Consider the following 22856-nt stretch of genomic DNA (forward strand, 5'->3'; position numbering starts at 1 on the left):
GATTATATGTAGACGCATCTTGTGCGAGCTCAATATGTATCAGCAGCACGGCTGCAGCTAGAGTTTGTGCTCAGAGCAAGCATGCTATGATTAGAAAGTGTCAGGCTGGTGCACTAGGCCGTAGCATTTGCAGCCTTATCAATACCTTTTCCTTGAGTATCATCAAATTAGAAGATGTGTATTGTGTGAAGATGCTACTTGCTATTTGGCCGAAATGATTGCTTTAAGCTTTCCTGGTAAGGAGAGGAAATGCATTTTTTGGTCTAATAAAAGGATATTTGAAAAAAGGGGGACAATTTTTGTGTTGCTGTTCAGACAAACTCAGTTGTAATATGTCAAAGACTTGCTATTGTATTCGGTATATTTTGGCTGCCCTAATGATTATTTTTTTTATATTGACATTAACCAGTTTTTCAACTCATCCGTTTTATTATCAAGTCATTCACATTTTAGGGATAATGTCTATTACTGCATTTTGCATTCTTTTAAAGTAACAGATTTCTCTGTTTCCTTGAAACTTCTGTTTTCTAGCTATGCCACCTTGAATCTCACTATAAAGTTTACATGTTAGCATTTCACCTTTTTAATAGCCTTCTCTCCTTGATAAGTGTCATTAAGGTAATAAATAATTTGATATTATTTGATTTATATTTTGGTATTTTTCCTGCTTATTTGTAAAAGCAGCAAATTGTATTTTCACATATTGCATCATTTTCCTGCATGTTAGGCATCTTTAAAGAGTAGATTTCCAAAAACTATAACTTGTTTGCATTCATGTATACTCTCCTGAGAAAGCTTTTTTCTTGGCTGTCGGGCTTTGGCTCTGTTGTATGTTGCTTTAAACTTAAAAAGAAATTTAGAAAAACGAGCATAGGGATCAGAAACACAAAACAGGGACATCGTCTTTCCCTATGTGTTTGTGTCTTTGTCTCTGAACGTTCGCAAGGCTCAGAGGATTCTTTTCGGAGAAGAGCAGCAGGATAGATACAAAGTAAGGGGTGAGGTGCTGAGCTGGGTCGCTTGTTTAATTCTTTGGTTTTCAATCGTCTCACATCAGAAACTGAACAAAAGTGATTTCCTTACCTGAAATCGAGTAAGGCTGACATTTTGTTGCCGCTGGTGGGCTCTTTTTCATAACACAAAAGGGCCAATATGCTCTGACAGCCATAGTAAGAAGAGATGTGGTGACCCAGCTGTCTGAAGCTCACAGAGAAGTTAATTTGATTTTATAGACCATTAAATCAAAACTCTGATTTTCTGTGGAAGTGTCAGATGATCAGAATTACATGTGAAAATTAGAAAGGCAAATAGAAAAAAATACGTTTTGTTAAAATACTTAATTATTGCATTTGTGCTTGTGACCTGCTCTGCAGTTGAATAACCAGCAAACCTTAATAACACAACTATTTTGATTACAAGATATAATAGACTGAATAGATACAGCTTTTAATTGGAATTTTCCCAGGATATTGAGGTGGGTTTTTTTACATTGTTCTTCTGCATACAGTACAGAGTGCAGTGCATACACGTGATAGTCGCACTTCTTGAGTCATATTTTTCATGTACTTTTCTTTAAATGTCTCCTTGGATAATTAAGTCTGACTCTTAAGTTATGGTATGTTAGTTTCTGACAGGTGCCTGCCAGGGATCTTCAGTGCTGTCATGCATTATGTGGATTTCAGCCAAGACAGAAGGGCCTGGGTATTTGTTTCTGGTCACTTCTCATTAAAGCTTTGACTGTGGGAAAAGAAAAACAACTATTTAAAGATGAGGAGTATAGGTGCTATAGGAAGTACATAGAAATAAAATCTGTTAGGCAACTAGTTTGTCTGTGCTTTTATATCGACATCGTGTGTATGTGTGAACTGTACATATGTGCATTTCGATATATAGTAAATATTCTTTCTGCAAAAAAGGATTCTCTCATATATTGACAAGAGAAATATGCAGAAGAGATTGGAGAAGTTGGCTTGGTATAAATGAAATTTAATAGCACTTTGCTGGAAGACAACTGCTTTGTAGAAAATAAAGGCTAGAATTTAATGTAGGTGGTTCTTAGATAACCAGGGTTAGGTATTCTACAAATACTGTGGTAAACTGTCTGATTTTACTTCATTAGAGAACTCCATTATACATTTATCAAAGCTCGGCATGGAATTATATTTAAGAACTGACACAAAAAAATGTCCTCCTTTGCTTGAGAGAAAAGAGTAGAGAGAAATACATGGTCTGGGAAGGAGCTGAGGTTTAATTACCCAGATAAGTACTGTTGCTTGACCAATTACAAAATAAATGGCTAAGTAAAAATAGTAGGTGAGCTCCATGGTCTTGGATTTTGCGTAATATTTGTAGTTTCTCTGTTAAACATAAAGAACGGTCACACTAGGTCAAACTCAACATTCATTTAGCCCAGTATCATGTCTCTATCAATCGGCAGTAGCTGATGTCTATGGAAGAGCAGGGCAGAGCATGTAGTCATATTTTCGTGGCATGTTCTACCATCTTCAAGGATTTATATATCCAGAGTTGGTACATTTCTGTTCAGTAGACCTGCCTAGCTTTCCTTCTGTTTGCTTTTTGAACCCACATCATAACATCACAAAATTCTGTGGCAAGGGATTGCACAGATAATGTGTGGCATGAAGAACAAGCTCTGTTGGCTTTTTGCATTCCTACCTCCTGCTAGCTCGAGCTGTTACCCCCTAGCTCTCGTATGAAGAGACAACAAATAATTAATCCACTGATCCCCTCCATAATCTTTATGATTTTATTAACCTCTTCACATCTGTCAGCTTTTCTCCTGCTCTGCTCACTCCTTCCTTCTACAGAACCCTTACGTGTTTCTGATCGCCCATGTCCTGCTTCTTTATCCCTTTGCTATTTCTGTCATATTCTTTCTGAGACAAGGAACTGCATGTTATTCATGATATATTCACCATATATTTATATGGTGAGGTAGTGATATTATCTGGTTTATTCTTTATTCCAGTTCTAATAATGTCTGATTTGGTTTTATGTGTACAACTGAAGGTTACACTGACCTTTTAGCACCTAGATCTCCTTACTGTCTTTCAGAGCCAGTGTTTTTTGTGTGTGTAAAATTAAGTCTTTTTCCTCACATATCTCACATATCATTGACACATGCTTGTCAATGTTGACTTTTCACCTGATGTTCTATCTCTGAGTCTTCCAGGGCTGTAAGAACCACCTGCAGTTCCTAATAACAATGCCTCATTTATCCTTCCCTGACTAAGTGGCTAGCATTAGCAAACTTTGTCATCTTCTTTTGCTCACTTTCATAGATCATGTAGGAATATGTTGAACGACACGGGTCAAAATACCCATTTCTGTGCAGTTCTCAGCTGACTTCACTCTAATAGTACTCATCATTCATTCCTATCTTTTTTTTCCTTATCTTGACCTGCTATTTATCCACGCATGGATCTTTTCTCCTGCTGCAGTAATTCAGTTTTTTAAAAGCCTTTGAAAATCCTTCCCAAATGCCTGTAGGAAAGTGTGTCATTTGAATCTTCCTTGTCCACATGGTTTTGGTACCTTAAGAAAATAAGAGATTTGTGAAGCTTAAATTTGACTTCTACCCAATATATCTATTTACACAAGTCCACTAATTACGGGCCTTTTATAAATTTATGGTTTCTTGTAACAGTCTCTACCAATTTGTAAGGTACAGACATAAGATTTACTGGTCCACAGTTCCCGCTATCCTCCCAGACCTTTTTCTAGTTGACATCACACTTCTCTGGAATCAAGCTGTTTTAAGCAGGAGAGTACAAGCTATTTAAGAGTTTAACTTTCTCACACTTGAGTTTCTCTAGAACTTGAGTGTGAATATCATCTGGGCCTAGTGATTGTGTGTGTTTCGTTGATCTGTTTGCTACCTTTCTGATGTTTCTGCGAGAGTCAAATCTTTCAGTACATACCTTGTAAAGCAGAGTTTTGGTATGGCAGCCTCTCTAAGCACCTCCACGGTGAACTTGGTTGCAAAAATGGTTTCATTTTTTCTTTATGACTTGATTTCTTCTGAGCATTCTTTTTACTTTTTGACCAGCTTTTGTACTATTTGACATATTTTTATTTGGAGGGCCACAACTAAGCTGATCTTTTTTAATCTGCATTATTCTGCTTTTCCCTGTAAGTGTTAAGGTTTGTTTCTGTCTCTTTTCCCCATTTGGAGAGGTCTCTGATCTTTTAAGAATTTCCTCTTACTTCTAAAAGCAAATGTAGATCTTTTAAATAGCAAAGAGAAATAACTTCTTTAATATGTTTTATATAATCACAGATGTGTGGCATCTCATCCCTTTCCTTCTGACTGGTTTGTCCTAATGAATATCCAAGGAGGTTTCTTTTATGTTTTGGTATGTTGCCTTCGGCCTCCGTTGATAAGCAATCTGGCAAAGCAAAGCGGATGACATGATGAAATCAGTACTTTCACCTGCAAGCAAACTTTGTTTTCAGAGATGCTGGTTGTCAGACTCGTTATGGATGCATCTGTGGTGTAACCCTTCATTTCTACCTCTGAAGTACAATTGAGGGACTCAATAATCTCTTAAAGGTGATTCAAATTCTATTATTAGCTCTGTGATCTCCTCTCTTCTTGAATCTCAACACTTGTCTTTCCTTATAGGCTTCACTCCTGAATGTGTTTTTGCCCAGTCTTTTCTGCTTTCTTCCACTTCTTATATCATCCCTACTTTCCTGCCTCCTTATTTCATTGCATTCTTCACCCTGCCTTTTACTTAGAAGAGGTTCCTAGTTGCATCTTGTCTGGCATTGCCTCTCTCCTTCAAATCTGCTAAATAATTTGCTAAATAATTGCTCCCCAACAATAGAGTAGCCTAGATATGAGGAAACAATAAGTGTCTTGAATAAGCATTATCTCTTTAAGAAGCTAACCTTTACCTGGAGTGGAAAAATATGGCTATGGCACTTCAGCAAATAGGAAAAATAGAGCAGGCTTGTCACACTGTAGCTCATAGGACTGGAAATTTCCTGTGACTTAGCACTGTACTTAAAAAGACTGTATGAAGATTGAATTTTTCCATGATGGCCTTGGAATATCATTCTCATGATCCACTGGTAAGGAAGTGGAGTGACCGTGCTGTGACAGAGATATTCCAGTGCCCCCTTCTCAGACACCCACTACCCCAGCCCTGAGTAATCCCCAAGGGGAAAATGGAAGTTAAGAAAGCAGAAGCAAGATTTGCTATGATCTAAGACCACAAGCCTTCATCTGACTGAAGCAAGTCTATTTATGTACATTGTGGAGAAGGTGAAGGAAGTGAAGTGTTTATCTCTTGAACTGGCAAGCAGAAGGCATTGATAAAACTTTCAAAATGAGGAGTTTGTTTTGCTATGTATGCTTTGGGACACAGAGCCACTGTTTGTGCAACACACCTTTGTAAGTTCCCAAGTACCTATATCAGAAATCTGTGAGAGTATAAATCCCAGAATTCTGATTTCCAGATGATTAAAAAATGTTGCTTGCATAGTTACTGGCTGTGGTCTGTATGCACTGATTGTGTCCCGTAGCTGTAATTTTTATCTGTAATTGTCAGTAAAGGCCCATGCATTTGGGAGCATGTATATTCTTGGAACCAAAGTTACCATCTTCTGCAAAGCAATGACCCTACTTATGCTGCTGCTTTAAAATAAACATTAATTGTCAGCCTCCATAATGATCTACAGTCCTGGCTCTGCAGCAGTTCCCTAGAACTCCCTTCCTTTATATTTTGCCTTTAGTCAGGTTGTTATATTTATGGTTGTTTTGTGATTTGATCAGATGTCAAGATTCATTTTGCTTTATGGTAAGTTGGGCAGCAAAGTCATCTTAATTTTTACAACAGTGCTATTGTTGAATTCTTGACTTTATTTATAAAATCAATTGATATCATAGTTTTTTGGAACAAACACCCAAATGTATAACCAAATGAAAAATCTAACTTTTGTTTGCTTCATATGGAGTAAAGCCACCTGTTATTTCTGCTATCAGCAAACCATTAAAAAACATGTCTAAATACAACCATTTCTTGTACCTTTCTGTGTGACTTGGATCAGAAATAGTAGTAGCTCCAACAAGAACTTTTGGAGGAAATAGACATTGTTAGTAAAATACAGAAAAGAGCTTTTGGACATGAGTGAATATTAATGTTTAAACTTCAGTAGTGTACTTAGTTTCACTAGTTCTACTACTTCTATTTCCCATTATGGTTTTAGTAGCACATGTTTTGCTTTGTTTGTAATTTTGGAGATGATCTTCTGATGTGTAATATGTGAACTGAGCTGCAGGCAACAGTATTTCTTAAAAACTTGCACTTTGATTGCTGCTCAATGCAGACCTCCAGCTCTCCTGATGCTTGATTGTCCTGTCCATCAGCCTGGCTACATAGTCAGTGCCTTGTGTAGACTGGTGGGTAGAAGTGGGCATCGGAAGTTTACTAAACTACTTGTATGTAAATCACAGCAAAAGGAGGTAGTGAGATAGAAATATTAGAAGAGGAAGAGAGATTATGTGATGAATTTGTTTGGCACCCAGAAAAAAAAAATTGCTAGCAGCATAATGGCATTGTGCACTGACTCCTTTGTACATTTGTGTGTTTAGCCAGTTACAGTAGCAGTAATTTAAGAACTATTGTCTTGCTGTTGTATAAACACTTTAGATGTTTGCTTGGCATCGCCAGTTTTGGAGATGTATAAAATGGAGAACTGTGTAGACATTGTGTTTCAAATAAAAGCAAAATATTTGCTATAGATAAAGCTGCCTAGTAAGGAAATTATAAACCGCATCCCAAAGAGCATACCATCAAGAAGCTTAGTTTAGAAACATGACTACCTGCCAAGTATCGTCATGTATATTTGAAGCAATAAAGAAATCCTGGAAGGTATCCTTATCGTTCTGCTGCCATGCTTGGATAAGTTTTAGTGATGTTCGGATTCAAACGGTGGTGTAGAAATGCTACTGCTTCCTGAATGCCTAGCACATGCCATAATAGTCCTGATTTTCATTAACTCCGGAGCCTTTGCCACTTGTTGTGGGCCTCCCTGCCTCAGCCTCATTCCCACTATGCAACCAAAAGTTAGAGTGCTGAGAACTATTTGTCACTTCAATCATTGTAATATCTTAGATCTGGAGAGAATGATAATTTGTTTTAACAACCATTTTCTCCCAATAGAGGTATCATAAAATGTCTAATGTAGAATTAATCTCCTGTTACCCCATAGTTATCCCAAAGCAGGAGACTGGGTTATTCTGCTCTGCCGTGAGTGCTCATGTATCTTTAGCCTGGTGAGGAATGCTGTGGAAGTGCCTATGAATAAATAGACAGTATGGTTCACCCAATGGAAATATGTTTTTAATGCATTAAATATAGTAAAAATAGCAAAGAGGTTTAAATGTCTCGCATCTGAGTTTACAAGGAAAAAACTATGCCTTGAACATTGGCATGAGGCCTATTAAAAAAATGAGCTTTCAGTAGGTTTCCACACTTCAGCATTCAGCCCTTGCCTTGGTAAATGCAAGGTGTAGAGATGCAGGAAGGAGGGTATAACCACCTGTTAAGGACCTAATGAGCTCTCATATGCAATATGACCTAAATACGTACCCTCTATTGGAATTAATGTAGCAATTTATTAATTTAAGTTCCTTTTGTTAATTAGTACTAATTGTGTTGAATTAGATAGCTCCGGACAAATGGAATTTAAAAAGAAAACAATTATATATAAAAAAAGAAAGGTTGGCATCTTTGATTTTGTTCTGTTATAAACAAACAGCAAACCCTAGAGAGTTTGGAGAGTTACGGTAAATATCTCCTATGCAGGAGATGAATTATTAGGGTTCCATGAAGCAAACCAGCTGGCTGTGCTTGTGTAGTCACGGGAGGACAAATCCTCTTGTCTGGCACCCAAAAGGGATTGTTGTAGGTGTTCAGTATTTTCAAAACAAGTTTTCATTGTGTCAAAACAAGTTACAACAGGAACATAAAAATACAAAGACATACTGCATATGTATGTATGCTCCGTGCAAAAATACTTTGTACTTCAAAAAGTGAATAATCAGGTGATGTTGATAAAGCCTGGAAAAGCTCTTTTATAATTCTAATACGGCTATGCTGTTGAAATAATTTATATAACAAGATTTTATTGCAAGGTGTCAGCATAATACTAGTCTGAGAGGTCAAAGACCTCAAGAAGCCTCAGGCTGTCCTTTACTCTGACCTACGCCCTTCTTAGTTCCTGTTTTCACCTATTTTAATTGGAAGAGGGGAGAATATTGCTATTCTCACTAATTTATGAAGATCAGTCATCTCTGGACTGGATTTTTTTCTGTCAGAATTCTGTGGATTTGAAGAAACTTGTAGATGCAAGTTCTAGAGTTGCAGCTCCCCTAGAAGAAATGGACAGCAGCTGGGGCAAATGCCTGGGATTCTCAGCTGTATCTAATACAGGTGAAAGGGGTACAGTTGAGTTCTCAGCACAGTCCCAGGGTAAGCAATAGCATTTGCAGAATATTCAAAGAAACTCACTGTTAACCTGCTGGACAATTCAGACAACAGAGACTGCTGAGGAGAAGGGTGTCCTAGCTACAGACCCTACTCCAGAAGACTTGGAAGAGTTACATAAAACTATTCAGGGTTCCTTACACTACAGGAGTGTCTGCCCAAGTCAGATCTATTAGATGGAAAAGGTTGAGGAAAAGAACCCCGTGTTTTACTGTGTGCCTTGCCTAGAGTAGGAGAAAAGGGATGTATTTATCAAATATACTAGCTACTATGATTTTAAATATGCTAAGGTTGTTCTATAATTAGAGCCTAATATTTTCAAGAGTATAACCATAGTCACAGTAGATACTAAAACATTTTACAAGAACTAATTAGAATATTGAAATAATGAGTAGTATTTAAGAGTAATATTTACTCTCAAAGCCAATAGTAGGAAAAAATCCAAGTACAATAACCTGAGTCTGTCTTCTGATGAGAAAGAACATAATACATGTGCCTGATACAGTGAGAGAGTAATGACAGTCCATGTGTCTTTCTGAAAAGATGGAGATTTTAGCTCTAAGGCTTTCATTTGCTAGTAAAAAATGTGCAGGGATGAAATAAACTGTGCTGGTAGTAGACGTGTTGCTATACAGCTAAGTCTTTATTTGATGTGGACCATCAGGATTACTGTATCCCCTTCCTTTTCCTCAGATCATCTTTTGATGGAAATGAAACACACGAAACATGCAAGTGAAAATAGGGCTAACATGGACAAATTTGGTATCAGTGTGCTGAAAAACTTGGCACTCTTAAACCGAGGAGTTTAAGGGGAATCTGTTTTGTGAATGGCTTGGGAAGATGATTCATCACCCCATGATGAATGTCCTTGTCCCAGACACAAAAAGCAGAAATCTCACTGGTATGGCATTTTGCATGCTTATTTCCTCGTAAAGTTTGAATGTCTATATTGTGCTCCAGATTTCCTACATGAAGATTTTAAGAGAAATAAGAACACCTAGACAATTCTTCTAACTTTATTACACGAGCGATAACTAGAACAGCACTGTATAGTTGTCTATAGCACCAGTCAAGCAAAAGCAGTAGCAGAATGCAAGTGCATTACAGCGTTAGAATGTTTTCAACATAAATATATGTAAAGTGTTGTTTGATGGGAGATCACAGCTACATGATTGAAATATTTTCAGATTTTCAGCATAGGAATCTGAAGGCAAAAGATATTATCAGATGATCAATGCAGATTTTCTACCAACTACATTTTAAAAATCCAGCACTCGGTTATACTGGAAAAACATTACAATAGAATGAAATGTCATAAAAGCGTGTGAATTCTGAGTAAAGTATGTTTTAAACACTGCAAACCAACACGCTAGGATTTAGACATGTATGGGCTTCTGGAGACCTTGTACCACAGTTAGTGTTTTATATCACTAGAAAACATGTAAACAACAAGTGATACAATTCTACCTTCTTTTAGATACTTACCATTTGCAATAGCAAGACTTTCTTTCCACTGGATAATAAGGTGAAGGAAAGATAAGTGCTTTACTCTCAGCAGATGTCCTTGAACATAGCACCTGAAATTCAATGTACTGTATCAAGTGTATATAGTGGTTAACTACAGCAAAATATGTTTTCTGGAGTGCTGAAGAAAAATTTCCATAGAAACCCCGTAACTTGCTACCTTGAACTTGAAAAATGACCATTTGAGGGAACAAAAGCAAATAGACAAAAAACAATAGATTCTTGCAGTAAGACACTCAACGAAGAGTTGGACATGTGCCTGTATGAGTATGAAGATTGGCACTCACTCTAAGCTGAAAAGAAAGCAGCTCTTTAAACACTGTTTAAGCTAAGATCTAAACCATTGCAAGAGGGATGCAGAGCCATTGTACTCGACACTCATGTAAAAAATATCTGTGGACTTTGTACAAACCAGTTTCTCTGTACTTGAAGGAGCATTTTATGTGGTTCTTCTGAGCTTGGTGTCAGGTCAGTGTGACACAGACCCACCAAGAACATGGTAGATAGGAGAAAGAAGGAACTCCGTGTTTCTCAGAAAGGAGAAAAAACATTCATCAAAAATGGATTTCTGCCATGTGACACAGCCTAGAGAAACCATAGATCAAATTACCTTTCTGCATCTTCAGTGTAATTCAACAGGTACCCAAATTACTGAAATTTTTTTTTTAATAACAGTCTCTAGAGCTGGAAGGCATATCTAGTGGATGTAAAAATTATAATTTCAAAACACGTCTGAGATACTTGAAAGTATCATGTGGCAAAGTGTCTGAAACAAAAAAATGAGAGATTTTTATGTGAATTCCTGTGGTATAGCACAGATCAAAGTTATTGAGGGTGTAAATTTGTGTGAATAGGTTTATGTGAATAGGTATGAGAAATGAATCTTTTCCCAAAGTTCGTATTTACATTCAGAGTTTCTCTGTGCCTGTATGTGCAGGATGCTGGAGTATAAGTGTTTCTATCAATTTAAAACCTTTCTAAAAGGAATAGTATTCCACATGAAAGAGGCCCTTACCATCCAGTCTGTAGCAGAGTATTGTTCTTCAGAAAATATTGTATTTCTTATAGTTTTGTGTAATACATTGTGACATAATATGTCCATATCATGGTCGTATTTGTGTGGGAACATGTATGCTTTGACCTCAATGCCAATTGGTTGATAGATGAAACTTACTCGGCCAGTAATTGGTGCTTGTTCTTTTCCTCTTTACTGGTAAACTCTGCAGGGGAGGAAAAAATGTCAGAATTTCCATTTCACAGGAAATTCAAATATTTTAACATATGGCTTTGTCTCAAACTTCAGATGAAAAGAAAAAGTTCTGAAAAAAAATTTGCTTGGAACATGTGAAACAAAATGCAGTTACTGTGACACTAGAATGCATCTGCTAGCAGTAGCACAATGCCTCCTGGAAGCAGAAATTTTAATTATTTATCCCATCATCCTTCATGGACTAGGTCCTTCGAAGAGACTACTTCTGCTGTTATGTTTATACTTACAATTCGTGTGATGCACCAGGGGCTTGTCTGTGTGACTAGATACATCATCTCTGAGACTCTGGACTGGATACAAGGGTTAATATCAAACTGTTTGTTTAGGCTCAGTTCTACAAACCAGAACATCTCTTCCTAGATCAAGCCAAGCTGAAGTACCTAATTCTTTTCCTTCTTTTCCTGATGAAAACTCAGTAATGCACACAACTGGTTAAAAATATAATTCTCCATTGAAAAAGTCATGTGATTTAAAAGAAAATAGATTCAGCAAGCTCTAATAATGAGTAATGTCTTTGCTGCATGTTCTACTCCTTCATATATACTCAAAATAAGTCTTGTTACTTTTATACACTAGCACTTGCCATTCCCTCCCGATATGCAGTGTTCATTAATATCGAAGCAGTTTAACCTCCCTTCTCCTACTTCCCCATCTTTCCTCTTCCGTCTATTAAATGTGCTGTAGCTGATACTGTCCTATCAAGTATATTGTGCTTTTGGATCTCTTTGCAGGGTCTTTTTTGGTTTTGTGGAGGGTCGGGAGGGAAGGTGCGTAATTTATTTTTTTGTGTGTGATGAAGCGCAGTTATCCAAATGTTTTTTCCAAAATTTCTTTAATCAGATCCCTAGGGTGTGTGGGAGAGGGGCAGAAATGGAGGAACATATCCTGGGTAAACATGTGGTACTACATTTGCTTCAATCTGAACAGGACCAGAAATGATAAGGGCAAACAAGTATTTACTTTAAAGTATGGAAAGAAAAAAGTAGACATTTACAAATTATGAAGTACTAATGGAATTTTTGCACTTTTATGAAGTACTAATGGAACATCGCCAAAAGGTTCATATGAACTACCAGTGAAATAACATCCTCTTTGAAATAGTACATCTGATCAGAATGTAGGGAGGTGTTAGATTTAGTTTTTCAGCAAAGGATACAAGCTCTACTGCAGGAATCAGTGAAAAGAAAGGATGCAAGTGTAGATAAAGATGGCGTGGGAGGGTGTATGTGGTATCAGAAGCATTCGTTCTGGAATTTACCTAACTGAAAAGTCATTGGAATATAATGCAGTAAGTGTGGTTTTAATACAAAACACAGCAATGCTGTAAAGGAGGTGTTTCAGAAAAGAAATCAAGTGTAGGAATGTACTTCTGCTTATATCCCATTTAATAATTAAGAATTTTTACCATTTAGGAAGAGGGAAGTTTTAAGTAACATCAAATCAGTGAGAAGAGCATGTGCGTGGAAGAAAGTCTGCAGAGAAGCTATCAAAGGGGAAGGAAGGAGCTACTTAAAATAAGCAAGCAGAGGAAATGCAATTAAATGTTAGGACAGATAATGCAAGGAGAAATAAAAGGATGATAGATCCTGGCATTGACAATGTGCAAGTGATATTCCTTGAGCTAGCAAAACGATGTAGAGCTGACCAGTACATACAGAGGCTACAATTTCAAAGGTATGCTCTAAAAGCACAAATACAGGAGTGGCATTCAACTGTTAAGGCCAGATGACAGGCATACCTTCTCAGTTGGTTTATGTATGCGTATGTGCCAAGTTGAACAATCACATTTTATGGGCATGATTATGAAGGATGCTTGCTGAACTTTGATTCAATAAATCAAAGTGTGTTTTGTAAATACATGGCACAATCTGTGTATGCTATAAAATGTTTGTGCTGGTTGTCCTTTTCCATTTCTGGGCTCAGCTCCTCAGTCCAGAAATTCTTTTACTTTCTATTGGTCTTTTAACCTTTGGACAGCATCTCACATGTGTTTACAGCTTCTGTACAAAAGCTGACTGCAGCTATCTATTAATTAATTTGCCAGGCACAACTTCACAAAGAGAGGGGAGCATTCTCTTTTGTGATCTTGCAGTGTTTTTAGATGTGAGGAAGTATGATTGGTGTTCAGTGATTGCCAGAGCTTTTACCCAAATTGTGAAACACGTATCATGATTATGAAGACGATCAGCGTATGTTTGCTTCAGGAGGTATACCAGCACAGAGATCAATAACGAATGTAATTGCAGCTATTCTCACTTTAGATTTTATTTTTGTTAGGGAGAACAGGAGGAGGTTCTCCTTGCATATAAATTTATAAAGACCATGATATGAACAGAAAACAAAATGTTTGTAAAATAAAAAGTAGAGAAAGTGAAAGTTTGGTGCAGAAAGTAGTAGGCAGAAACCAAAGGCAGAATGATGAGTCAGCTTTTAATATATCTTGCAAATAAAGGACTTATGACTTGGGACACATAAAATGTTTAGTACACGGTTGAGTATTTCAGTGCAATAAACTCAGAGGTACAGTTCAAACTCAATTTTGGATACTTAGGATCAGCTCATTTTACGGATTTATGAGTCACTCGATTCTTTATAAAGAAGATAGACTAAGATCCAAAATATACAAAGCACATCTTAATTTATGGAATAATGTTCTGACTTTCAAAGTCCAATAAAAGGAACTACAGTTCTTCCAAAGTGTTAGCATTTATTCACTATGTCTTATGTAAACTACTGCCATCAACAGTGACTCTGTACTGCATCAAGATTTCTGCAAGGAGGCAGATAAAGGGCTTATCTCCTGCATGTATTCTGATTTCACAAATTTCCTGCTCCATTGAGTTGTCTGTCTTTGGCCCTTTGGTACCATATGTGAAGCTTTCTTCAAGATAGGGGAAAAAAAAAAAAAACAACAAACTTTTTTTCCCCGAAACATGGTGAACATCAACTGTATCAAAAATTCCCAGTTATAAAATGCTGCGGTTGGTGGCACGGCCACACTTGTGGCTCATCTAAGTGTTTCTCACTTTTACAGCTATTCAGAGGTTTATTTTCCAGTGCGTGATACAGTTTATCTCTGCTTTGAATAAAATATAGATAGTCCATCAGGCTCTTCTGACAGTGTTAAGTTATTGATATTGACCACATTAAGAGGTTAGTGGTGAGAACACTGAAGAAAGAAGCACTGCTGGGTCTAGAAGGCTGAAGTGTACAGATCTGCTGCATGCTAGTAAGAAAAACACTACTCATTTATGAGATCTAATAATGGATTGAGCATGGTAACATTATGCTTCTCTGTTAAAACCTTGGCTACATACATGCACACAGCATGTTCTAAGTTTACCCCTTCCTAACCATGCATTTTCTTTTTTTCTCTAGGGCATATTTCAAAACGTTTGTCCCTCAGTTCCAGGAGGCAGCATTTGCTAATGGGAAGCTTTAGGCAGCCTCAGGCACAGAGATGATACTGGACAGATCCTTCAGTCTGCACATGTCAGCCCACAAGAAGAATGCCTGGAAATGGGTTGGATTCTCTTGATAGGTGCTTTCTTGCCTCTGAAATGGTTTTGGTAGCTTCAGGTTTTGTCAGATTTCTAAAACAAAGACCTCACTAGCATGCTTAAAACTGAATATTTGATATTCGTCCTGTCCCTTTGCCTCTGCCACCACCATTATTTTGTATATCTACTGGATTAAATTTAAAAGGGCGTGTTTTGATGTGATAATATTTTCTTGTGCCAACAATGTCCTTTATATTATGCCTTGTTTCCTTGCCTTCAGATGGTGTCAATTGGATATTTTTTTTTTCCACAGAAATATGATGTAATTTGTATATTTAGTTAACATTTCCAGCTTATTCTAAGAAAATACAAAACTGCCGTATATACCAGGAATGCCTAATGGACTGTACAGTGCCATATTCTACCTTGGAGGTTTGCGTCTCACTGTGGTTGTTATTCTCAAAGGTATGGATATGAGTTGCACAGTTCAAATCTCAGTGCCTTTCAAGTTGGTCTGATATTAATATGGCAGGGTGTTGGCAATTTTTTTTTAATATTTCTGTTGAAAGCTCATCTTCTATGAAATGCTGTGCTTTTATGCTTTGTTTTTATTTCTAGTTGTACAGTTTTGGTGTTTTTCTGAAGAACTCCCCTTTCCATTATGATGAAATTCTACTTATTTAGTACCAATGCACAAGAAACTAATTGTATACATCAGTATAACAAAATAAAGCTCTTTCATAGACTTGTAATTTTTCCAAGCAAGATAAATACTTCTAAGAAGCAAACTTTCAACAAAGGGATTAATCATGTCTTGGAAAATACCTGATGAAATAGTGTATGGCTATAGGTATTTACCTTAATGCTTAAGTTCAGCATGTCTTCTCAGAAATAATTTTAAGTATATATAACTGGAAGCATTACCTCCCCTAATTCTGAAATGCCAAATGCAAAATCCCACCTATTCATCCTTTCTTTCACGCTTGTGTCAGGCGCACCAGTTAGGGCTAACTGTCACGATGTCACTTCCCAAATTAATTTGTAAATAGACCAGGGTACTTTCCAGTAAGGAATAAAATTAACAGTGTATGTTCCTTATAAATGGCATATGGAAAATGTGCCCTACTTCTGCTAAATATAAGGAACCAAATGAATAGTATGCAGATGATACAGTGGCACTGAAAAACATTTAATTTTAAATTATTCACCATAGCACCACTATCTGCTTATGCAATGAAATCTCATCAAATTACTTGATTGGCAGTATTCTCCTATCCTTTCTAAAACTTGTTATTTTGCATTTAAAATAGTGTTTTCCAGGGGAATGTCCACCTAGAAAGTGTAGATGGGTTTTGAGCAGTGAAGCTTAATAATTAAGAATTATGCAAATAATTTGCCTCTAGAAACTACAGGTATTTTTAGCTAGTTTATAGGCAAAATTTTAGTTTATGTTTAATATTGAAGTTCTTGGCTGGAAATTAAGCTGCAAACAAAATCAGAAGCCTTACTGCAAATCTATGGAGGAGGGGGCATTTTCTGTCCTGTGACCTACCCCCTTGTGACTCTCTCTGCATTATCTGAGGGCTGTAAATGGCTCCAAAGGTCTGAGCCTGAATTCCCTCTGTGGAGGCATTGCATTAGGCTTTTGCATGCAAATCAAGACTTACAGCAGATGTGGAGATTAATGGTTTTATGTGAATAGCAAAACCATAACTGAACAACCTTAAATGACTCAAAACACACTATTCAGTATACCAGGATGATCTCACATCGGCATTTCTTTGGATAAGCTAACTCTTGTGAACGGGGTGGGAGAAGGAGGAGGGCTAACGAAAGACATTTGTTCTCATAGTGATCAAATCTGATAGAAATCATCTCTGGCATCTTCAAAAGGTAAAAACCAAACTCTCATTTGCATCAGCAGATTCGTGGAATCTTGTATTTTATACCCTTGTGTTTGCTTCAGTGTTGTAGTGATTGCCTCGTGAACATGGTGGTTGCTTTGTATACCTGATTGTCCAAGTGGCACCAATATTTTTTTTATCTTTTCAGAGGTTACCATGATTCAAAGGCTAGCAATTGCAAAATGTTTCAAAAAGATGTCCACTCTTCAGAATTAATATAGATTTTCAACCAGAAATGCATCCTTCACAACAGTCCTTTTGTAATTTTGGACAAAGGACTGCTTTATTATTAAAGGTCTAAGAGTTTTAGAAGCCATGTAAGCAAAGACTTTGAGGATCTAACCTTATGTTGAATTCAGTAGTTTCATCAGCTTCTCACTTGCATATATGGAAATGAAACAATGGTTTCAGTCTAATTTTGCATCATGGTACAACCGGTAGTATTTGGGGAGAAAAAAAAATGTTGAAAAGTTTAGAAACTGAACTGTTTGTGTTTAAGTCTGCAAGCCTATCAATTTTTAGATTAGAAGAAAAGGAATTTTTCTTACACTCACTGAACATTTTCTTTATTTCAAAGCCACCTTGCTCTCATTGACCTGCACAGCATTTTATGAAGTCCTTCCTGATAGTTTTCAGAAGAATGTACTGGGGGTGTTAGCACTACAAATGGGGTATTGGGAGGGAAAACATGGAAATGAATAAACTCTTCTCTCCAGAAGGATTACCATATAATACTACATCAGAAAAGAGAGTTAGTTTGAATAATTTAACATTGAATCAAGTATTTGTTGAAGGCATTTAGGTTGATCACAGAAGTTGTAATCTAATAAATTGAAGTTATTTCTGTTATCTCCTGTTTCATGATAGTAGTATCCATTGTGGCCAGCTTAATGGCAATTAAGCTTTCTTTCCTATTATGTGATATATGCAGTTGAAAGGAGCAATCAGACCTAGACTAGTTTCTTTGATTTATGAGAACCACAAAACATAAGAAAAAAATAGCAATGTTACAAACATATTGAAAAGCCTAAATTCTACTCTTGTCATAATTTTGAATGAAAGAATGCAGTAAGTCTCAAGTTATTAAGTCCCATTAAGACCTTTTCCAAAGGTCCTTAAAGTGCAAACTTACAGTCAAGCCTTTATTTGTCTGCATATGTAATCCACTGTGCTAGAAGTAATAGAAAAACTTTCAGAATCAAAGTTCAACTTTTTGTGAACTTGCTGGAAAGACTGGACAAATAGTTGAAAGAATAAATAAAAGTTAACTATATCTTACATAGTTTGGCCTTCATTGATCTTTCTGTTGTGCTGGTCATCACTTCATTGATCAGCACATTTCGTTTGGTGAATCAGCAGCGTTTTCAGTATCAGTCATGTCCTTGAACATACTCCCATTCATATATGAAGTAGAGTTGATTCAGTTTTTGAGAGAAAATCATTGCTAGAATTAGCACAGATCTCCTACGCATCGTTAGATCCTCACTAGGTATGTTTCTCTGTGTGTTTCCTTTCTCTCATCCTGTCTGGCACTTGCAGCAATAAGCATCTTTGGTGAATCAGTTGGGAGACGAGATTAAGCAATGAAGTACAGTACCTTAAGTCTAACTTCAGGTGGTTTTACACAGAGACTAGGAAAGAGGGAAATAAGTCTGGGTAGTCTCCATCAGGCAGTGCCCCCTAATACAAGGCCGGGGGTTTAGCAGAGGTAAAAAACCTTTTAAGTAGCGAGTAGGGACTGCTGCTTAGACATCAGTCTGTGTCAGTACCCTTAATGACCAGAGAAGCAGCAGGCAGTAGAAACCCATAGGAGAACATGAGGGTCACCTCTGCAGGTCTGAAGGACATTCCTAATACCATGTCTATGCAGCAGCGGTACATGAGGCGTAAGTCCTCTGTCAGCAGAGAAGGGGAGTTCCTCCCCTTTCCAGCCTTGTGAGAAGGGCATACTGCAAGGAGGTAACAATCTTTGGACACAGCTTCTGACCACGACTGTTAATTACAGGGTGCTGTCCCTGCCCTGTGTAGCAAATCAAGTCTGTGACCAAACTGACTGCCAGTGAACACTCTTGCCTTAAATTATTTATGTCTCTGTAATTGATGTATTGTAACGCTCATTAAACCTAAAGGTTACACTTACTTCTTAAATGTTACTGAAAATCCCTTAAGTCATCTTCTTTTCAGTTTTTGTTTTCAGGTGTCTGTAATGTTCTGGGATAATTTTGTTTCATCCTTATTAGTTACTGCTATTTTTAGCAAGCTTGAGGTTTATGTTTTAACAAAGCAACAAGGTATATGTTGGCATCTTATGGGCCTGCATTAAACATAGAATTATTTGCTGTAAAAATAATCAGTAGAAACTGGATTTTATTTATTAAGCCAAGTATTGTATTCTCCACCACAGAATAATTCTGAGGAAAGACTGTTGTTACCCAGAACAGAGAGGAAAATCATGCAGATGGCATTGGTTAACTTTTTTGCACAAAATCTTGGTTTAATTTGCATCTTAGCATCAGCCAGGGGTAAAGTGTATTCTCCTTTTCTGAAGGAAGCCTGCATCTAAATAAACCATTGATCAGGCTATATCTTTTCCTGTTTGTACTTTGAGACAATAGGGTTTGTCCCTATGGGAAAAGCCAGTAAAAGTCTGAACAATATACATCAACAGTACAGCTTTTTTTAATATTTTTTATTTACCAATTTCTGTAGATTCAGAGAATAATTTCAGACTTTGTGCTGGGGGAAGATAAACAACACAAGTATGTGAAACATGCAAGTAATTTTAGCTACATATGAAATAAAAGACTAGCAGTCTAAATACTATTCTGCAAGAACTCAAGGGGTCTACCATATATTCCTAAGCATGGGGCTTGAAAAGCCATGGCGTGTAGGTGATTTTAGTGCCGCTTTTCCTATTCTATTCCTTGTCTTACGTTTAAAAGCTCAGTTCTTGGTTCCAAGGCACTGCACAAACACCATTTTGTTAAAATGGTAGTTACCAAGCAAAAAGGCAGGGGGGAGACTGGGATCAGCTGCTGAAAATAGGTCTTAAATCATCAAGAAATCAACAAAGGAAGCAAGGTTTGGCGGCTGCCCTGCCACTTGCTGAGTCTACAATATGGGCCTTCAAACACGTCCCCAGTGCAAATTGAAAAAAATACAGGAGGTTTTTCTTGCAGTGCTAAAGAATAAATACAGTTTTAAACAACAGGAAGTAAAGCAAGCGTTTAATTGCAGACATGAAAAGCAAAATACACAGTAGAAGTCTAACGTTATTTGTGCCTACAGTTCCCCACGTTTCTCCTGTCACCAGAGAGGGTGAAGAATTAATGCCTCGTGCTGCAGCTGCCCGTGGTGAAAATTGATCCTTGGGGTGCTCCGTGTTTTCATCAAACTCTATTTAAACCCTAATGATGCTTTTTCTATCCCTGAGGATAGCAACGCAGTACCAGGGAAAAGCAAATCTTATGCTATCAGGGTTTTCTGTTCCACTGCCACTCCATTTCAAACCCTTGATTTGGGTGGGGCGAGTACTTTGTAAGCCATCAAGCCTGCCAGCAAACAGGGTACATTTTATTTCCTCGGTGTTTATTTGAAACGATTCAAGCTGATTATAATTTGACATCTTGTTTCCTTTATTCTACTGTCCCTTTCAGCAAAAGCTTTTTAGTATTTGTGCCTTTGGAACGGGATGTAGCACTGCCGTGAGAGTAGCAGCTCAAGGTAGGTTGGAGCAGTGCAATTTCTTCTCTGAACTGCACAGTCAGCAGCAGCCCAAGCATCACACACACACCCCCAGCGAACTTCTTGAACTTGGTCTGACAGGATGACAACCAGAAGTGACAAAAACTCTGACCTTTTTTATGCTTTTCCTCAGAGGGCTAGTGAAACGGCCTCTGCTGGGTCAGTTGCTGTACGTAGCCTTCTCCGCTACCTAGGTCCCCCTCGCTCCCTCTCCGTGAGACCATGGCTACAGGAGGTAATGGGCTTTGGTCGCTTATCAGCTGGGGCTGTGTTCATTTTTGTATCCAACAGAGGAGCTGGGCCAGAGGGGAATGCCACCCTGCTGCTGCTGAAGCCAGGCATTTCCTCTTAACGCTTTAAATAGGAAAAGGAGAGCTGCAAAATCCAGCTGCAACTCAAGTATAGCCCTGCCAGCTATGGGTGATTTCTTGTGTGTTTTGGCCAACCAAACCTGCTCTCTATTCAGCTGCCTCTGTTCTACCAGAGAGTGGACACTGCAGAAAACTTTCTCCTTGCATCTCCAGCCCTAGGGGCACGTAAAAGGTTCAGGGGCTGTCAGAAATCAGCTTCTCATCTGAGCTTTTCTGTCCTCATTATGAGAAGGGGAAGCAAAATGTCCAAAATAGAATCTGTATTATAGAAATAGCTTGTTTCTTGCATTCCTTCAGTTCTGTGGCTTGTTTCAGTGGTTGTTTCATCATCGCTCTCTGGTGAAAAAATATACTGTAGCATGATGCTTTGCCTAGACTGTCTGCACTCATCTCCCTGTCCCTCATATTCAGTAGGTGCTGTGTCTTAGAATCTCTGTTTGCCTCTGGACCATAGGGGTGCTCTCAGGCAGCCGACAGGTGAACCAGGAAAGAGTACAGCATCTTCTGGTTTCAGCAACAAGGAGGTGAGTTTGGGTGAATGACTTTGTGCTGTGAGAATTGGACTCATTTTCTTCAGAGCACCTACAGCACTGGTAGCCAAGAAGAAATAACAGCTTCTGTCTAATGGGGTCAGATAGCTAAATGGAGCAGTTTCCGCACAGTGGAGGCTGGTATAATTATACACTGGGCCGTGGCGTGTCTGGTCCTAATAGCACCTGGGACTCTTGTGAGTGACTCAGCCACTGCTTGAGGCTAATTATGGGCAGGTTGCATGAAAAACCCCCACAACTTGATCCTGCCTTCCTCTCTTCCAGTGGATGGGTGTTCAGTACTGACATGGATTGCTCATGCAAAGCTGGGTAAATGCCTGCTCATGAGGAAAAGGCTTTTCAAAGCAAGGCTGCAAACAACACTCAGAGGTGCCTGGTTCGAAGAGGAGGTGGTGTCTTTCAGGACACCGCTCGGTCGAATCCGATTCCCTGCGTCTGGCATTACCTGGTGCCGGGGTACTTTATAAGAGAGATTGCAAAATAATCTAATCACTTGATTTGTCATGCTTTTATGGATGACAGGAGTATTTCCTCTGCATTTGCAATGGCCATTTTGTTGAATTTAGCATTACTTTTATTATGGTGTTTTAAAAATGGGTCATGGGATTATTTGGCCCTTCTTAAAATTGAACGTGTATTCAGCACTGGGTTATACTCTGGAAAAAGGCTCCCCACATTAGTATGCTTTGCAAACTGTTATTTATCTTTTCTGCTCAAGATACCTTGAAGCAGGCTCAGGACACAGGTCATATACTTGAAGTTAGAAAATTCTCAGAAGATGCTGGAGGTTACCAGCATCTCTTAACACATTAATTGTACAGACCCCATCTTTGCTAAGAATAATTTCTACTGATTATATGGGAAAGAAACATCAAAAGTGTATACCTATGTCTAGTGTTACATACACAGGATTAGGGGAGCTGCAAGAAGCTGTTGAAATAAATTTGCAGGGTGTTTCATGACTTCTTGGTTCAGGCTCTGTCAGATTATGTTTACGGGGAAGACCTTTATCAAAAATTCTTCCTCCAGAAGCAATACCATCAAAAGCACAAATCTCCAGGATACCAAGCCCAGGGCAGAGAGCATTTCCACCAAGAGGACCCAATCCAGCAGTAGAAGAGGCATCCCTGGAGATTGGGGCATCTTCCTGGAGATTTATGAGACACAAGTAGGCAAAGCCAATGCAGTCCTCATCTAGGAACTGATGACAGTCCTGCTTCAAGCAAAAGGTTGGACTAAATGACCTACAGACATACCTCTCAGGCAACTTGGACGTGATTTTATTAACTTTTTTTAAACCTGTGGTACAGATCTAAGCACAACCAAGCACAGTCTGATATTATCTACCTCTAAAGATTGTTCAGAGGCAAAAGCACATAGAAACAAAATGAAGAGCAGAAGTGGTGAGATTTCAGAAGTTCACTGTTTCTAACCATTTTTAGATCTTAGAAGTGCAAAGACATAAATTCAGTGTCT

General features: G+C 38.0%; 1 protein-coding gene across 2 annotated transcripts in view; it reads left to right on the plus strand.

Moving 5' to 3' along the window:
• The window catches only part of BABAM2 (BRISC and BRCA1 A complex member 2), a 177433-nt gene extending 159441 nt beyond the window's left edge, over window positions 1-17992 (plus strand). For both annotated transcript variants that reach the window (XM_074897058.1, XM_074897059.1), the window contains exon 12: window positions 14689-17992. In XM_074897058.1, coding sequence (XP_074753159.1) covers window positions 14689-14752 — 64 coding nt within the window. In that variant the 3' untranslated portion in view covers window positions 14753-17992. The remainder of the gene's footprint in view (window positions 1-14688) is intronic.
• Window positions 17993-22856: the final 4864 nt, after the last annotated feature.

Source organism: Athene noctua, chromosome 1 (genome assembly GCF_965140245.1).
Source record: "Athene noctua chromosome 1, bAthNoc1.hap1.1, whole genome shotgun sequence".
Classification (NCBI taxonomy): Eukaryota; Metazoa; Chordata; class Aves; order Strigiformes; family Strigidae; genus Athene; species Athene noctua.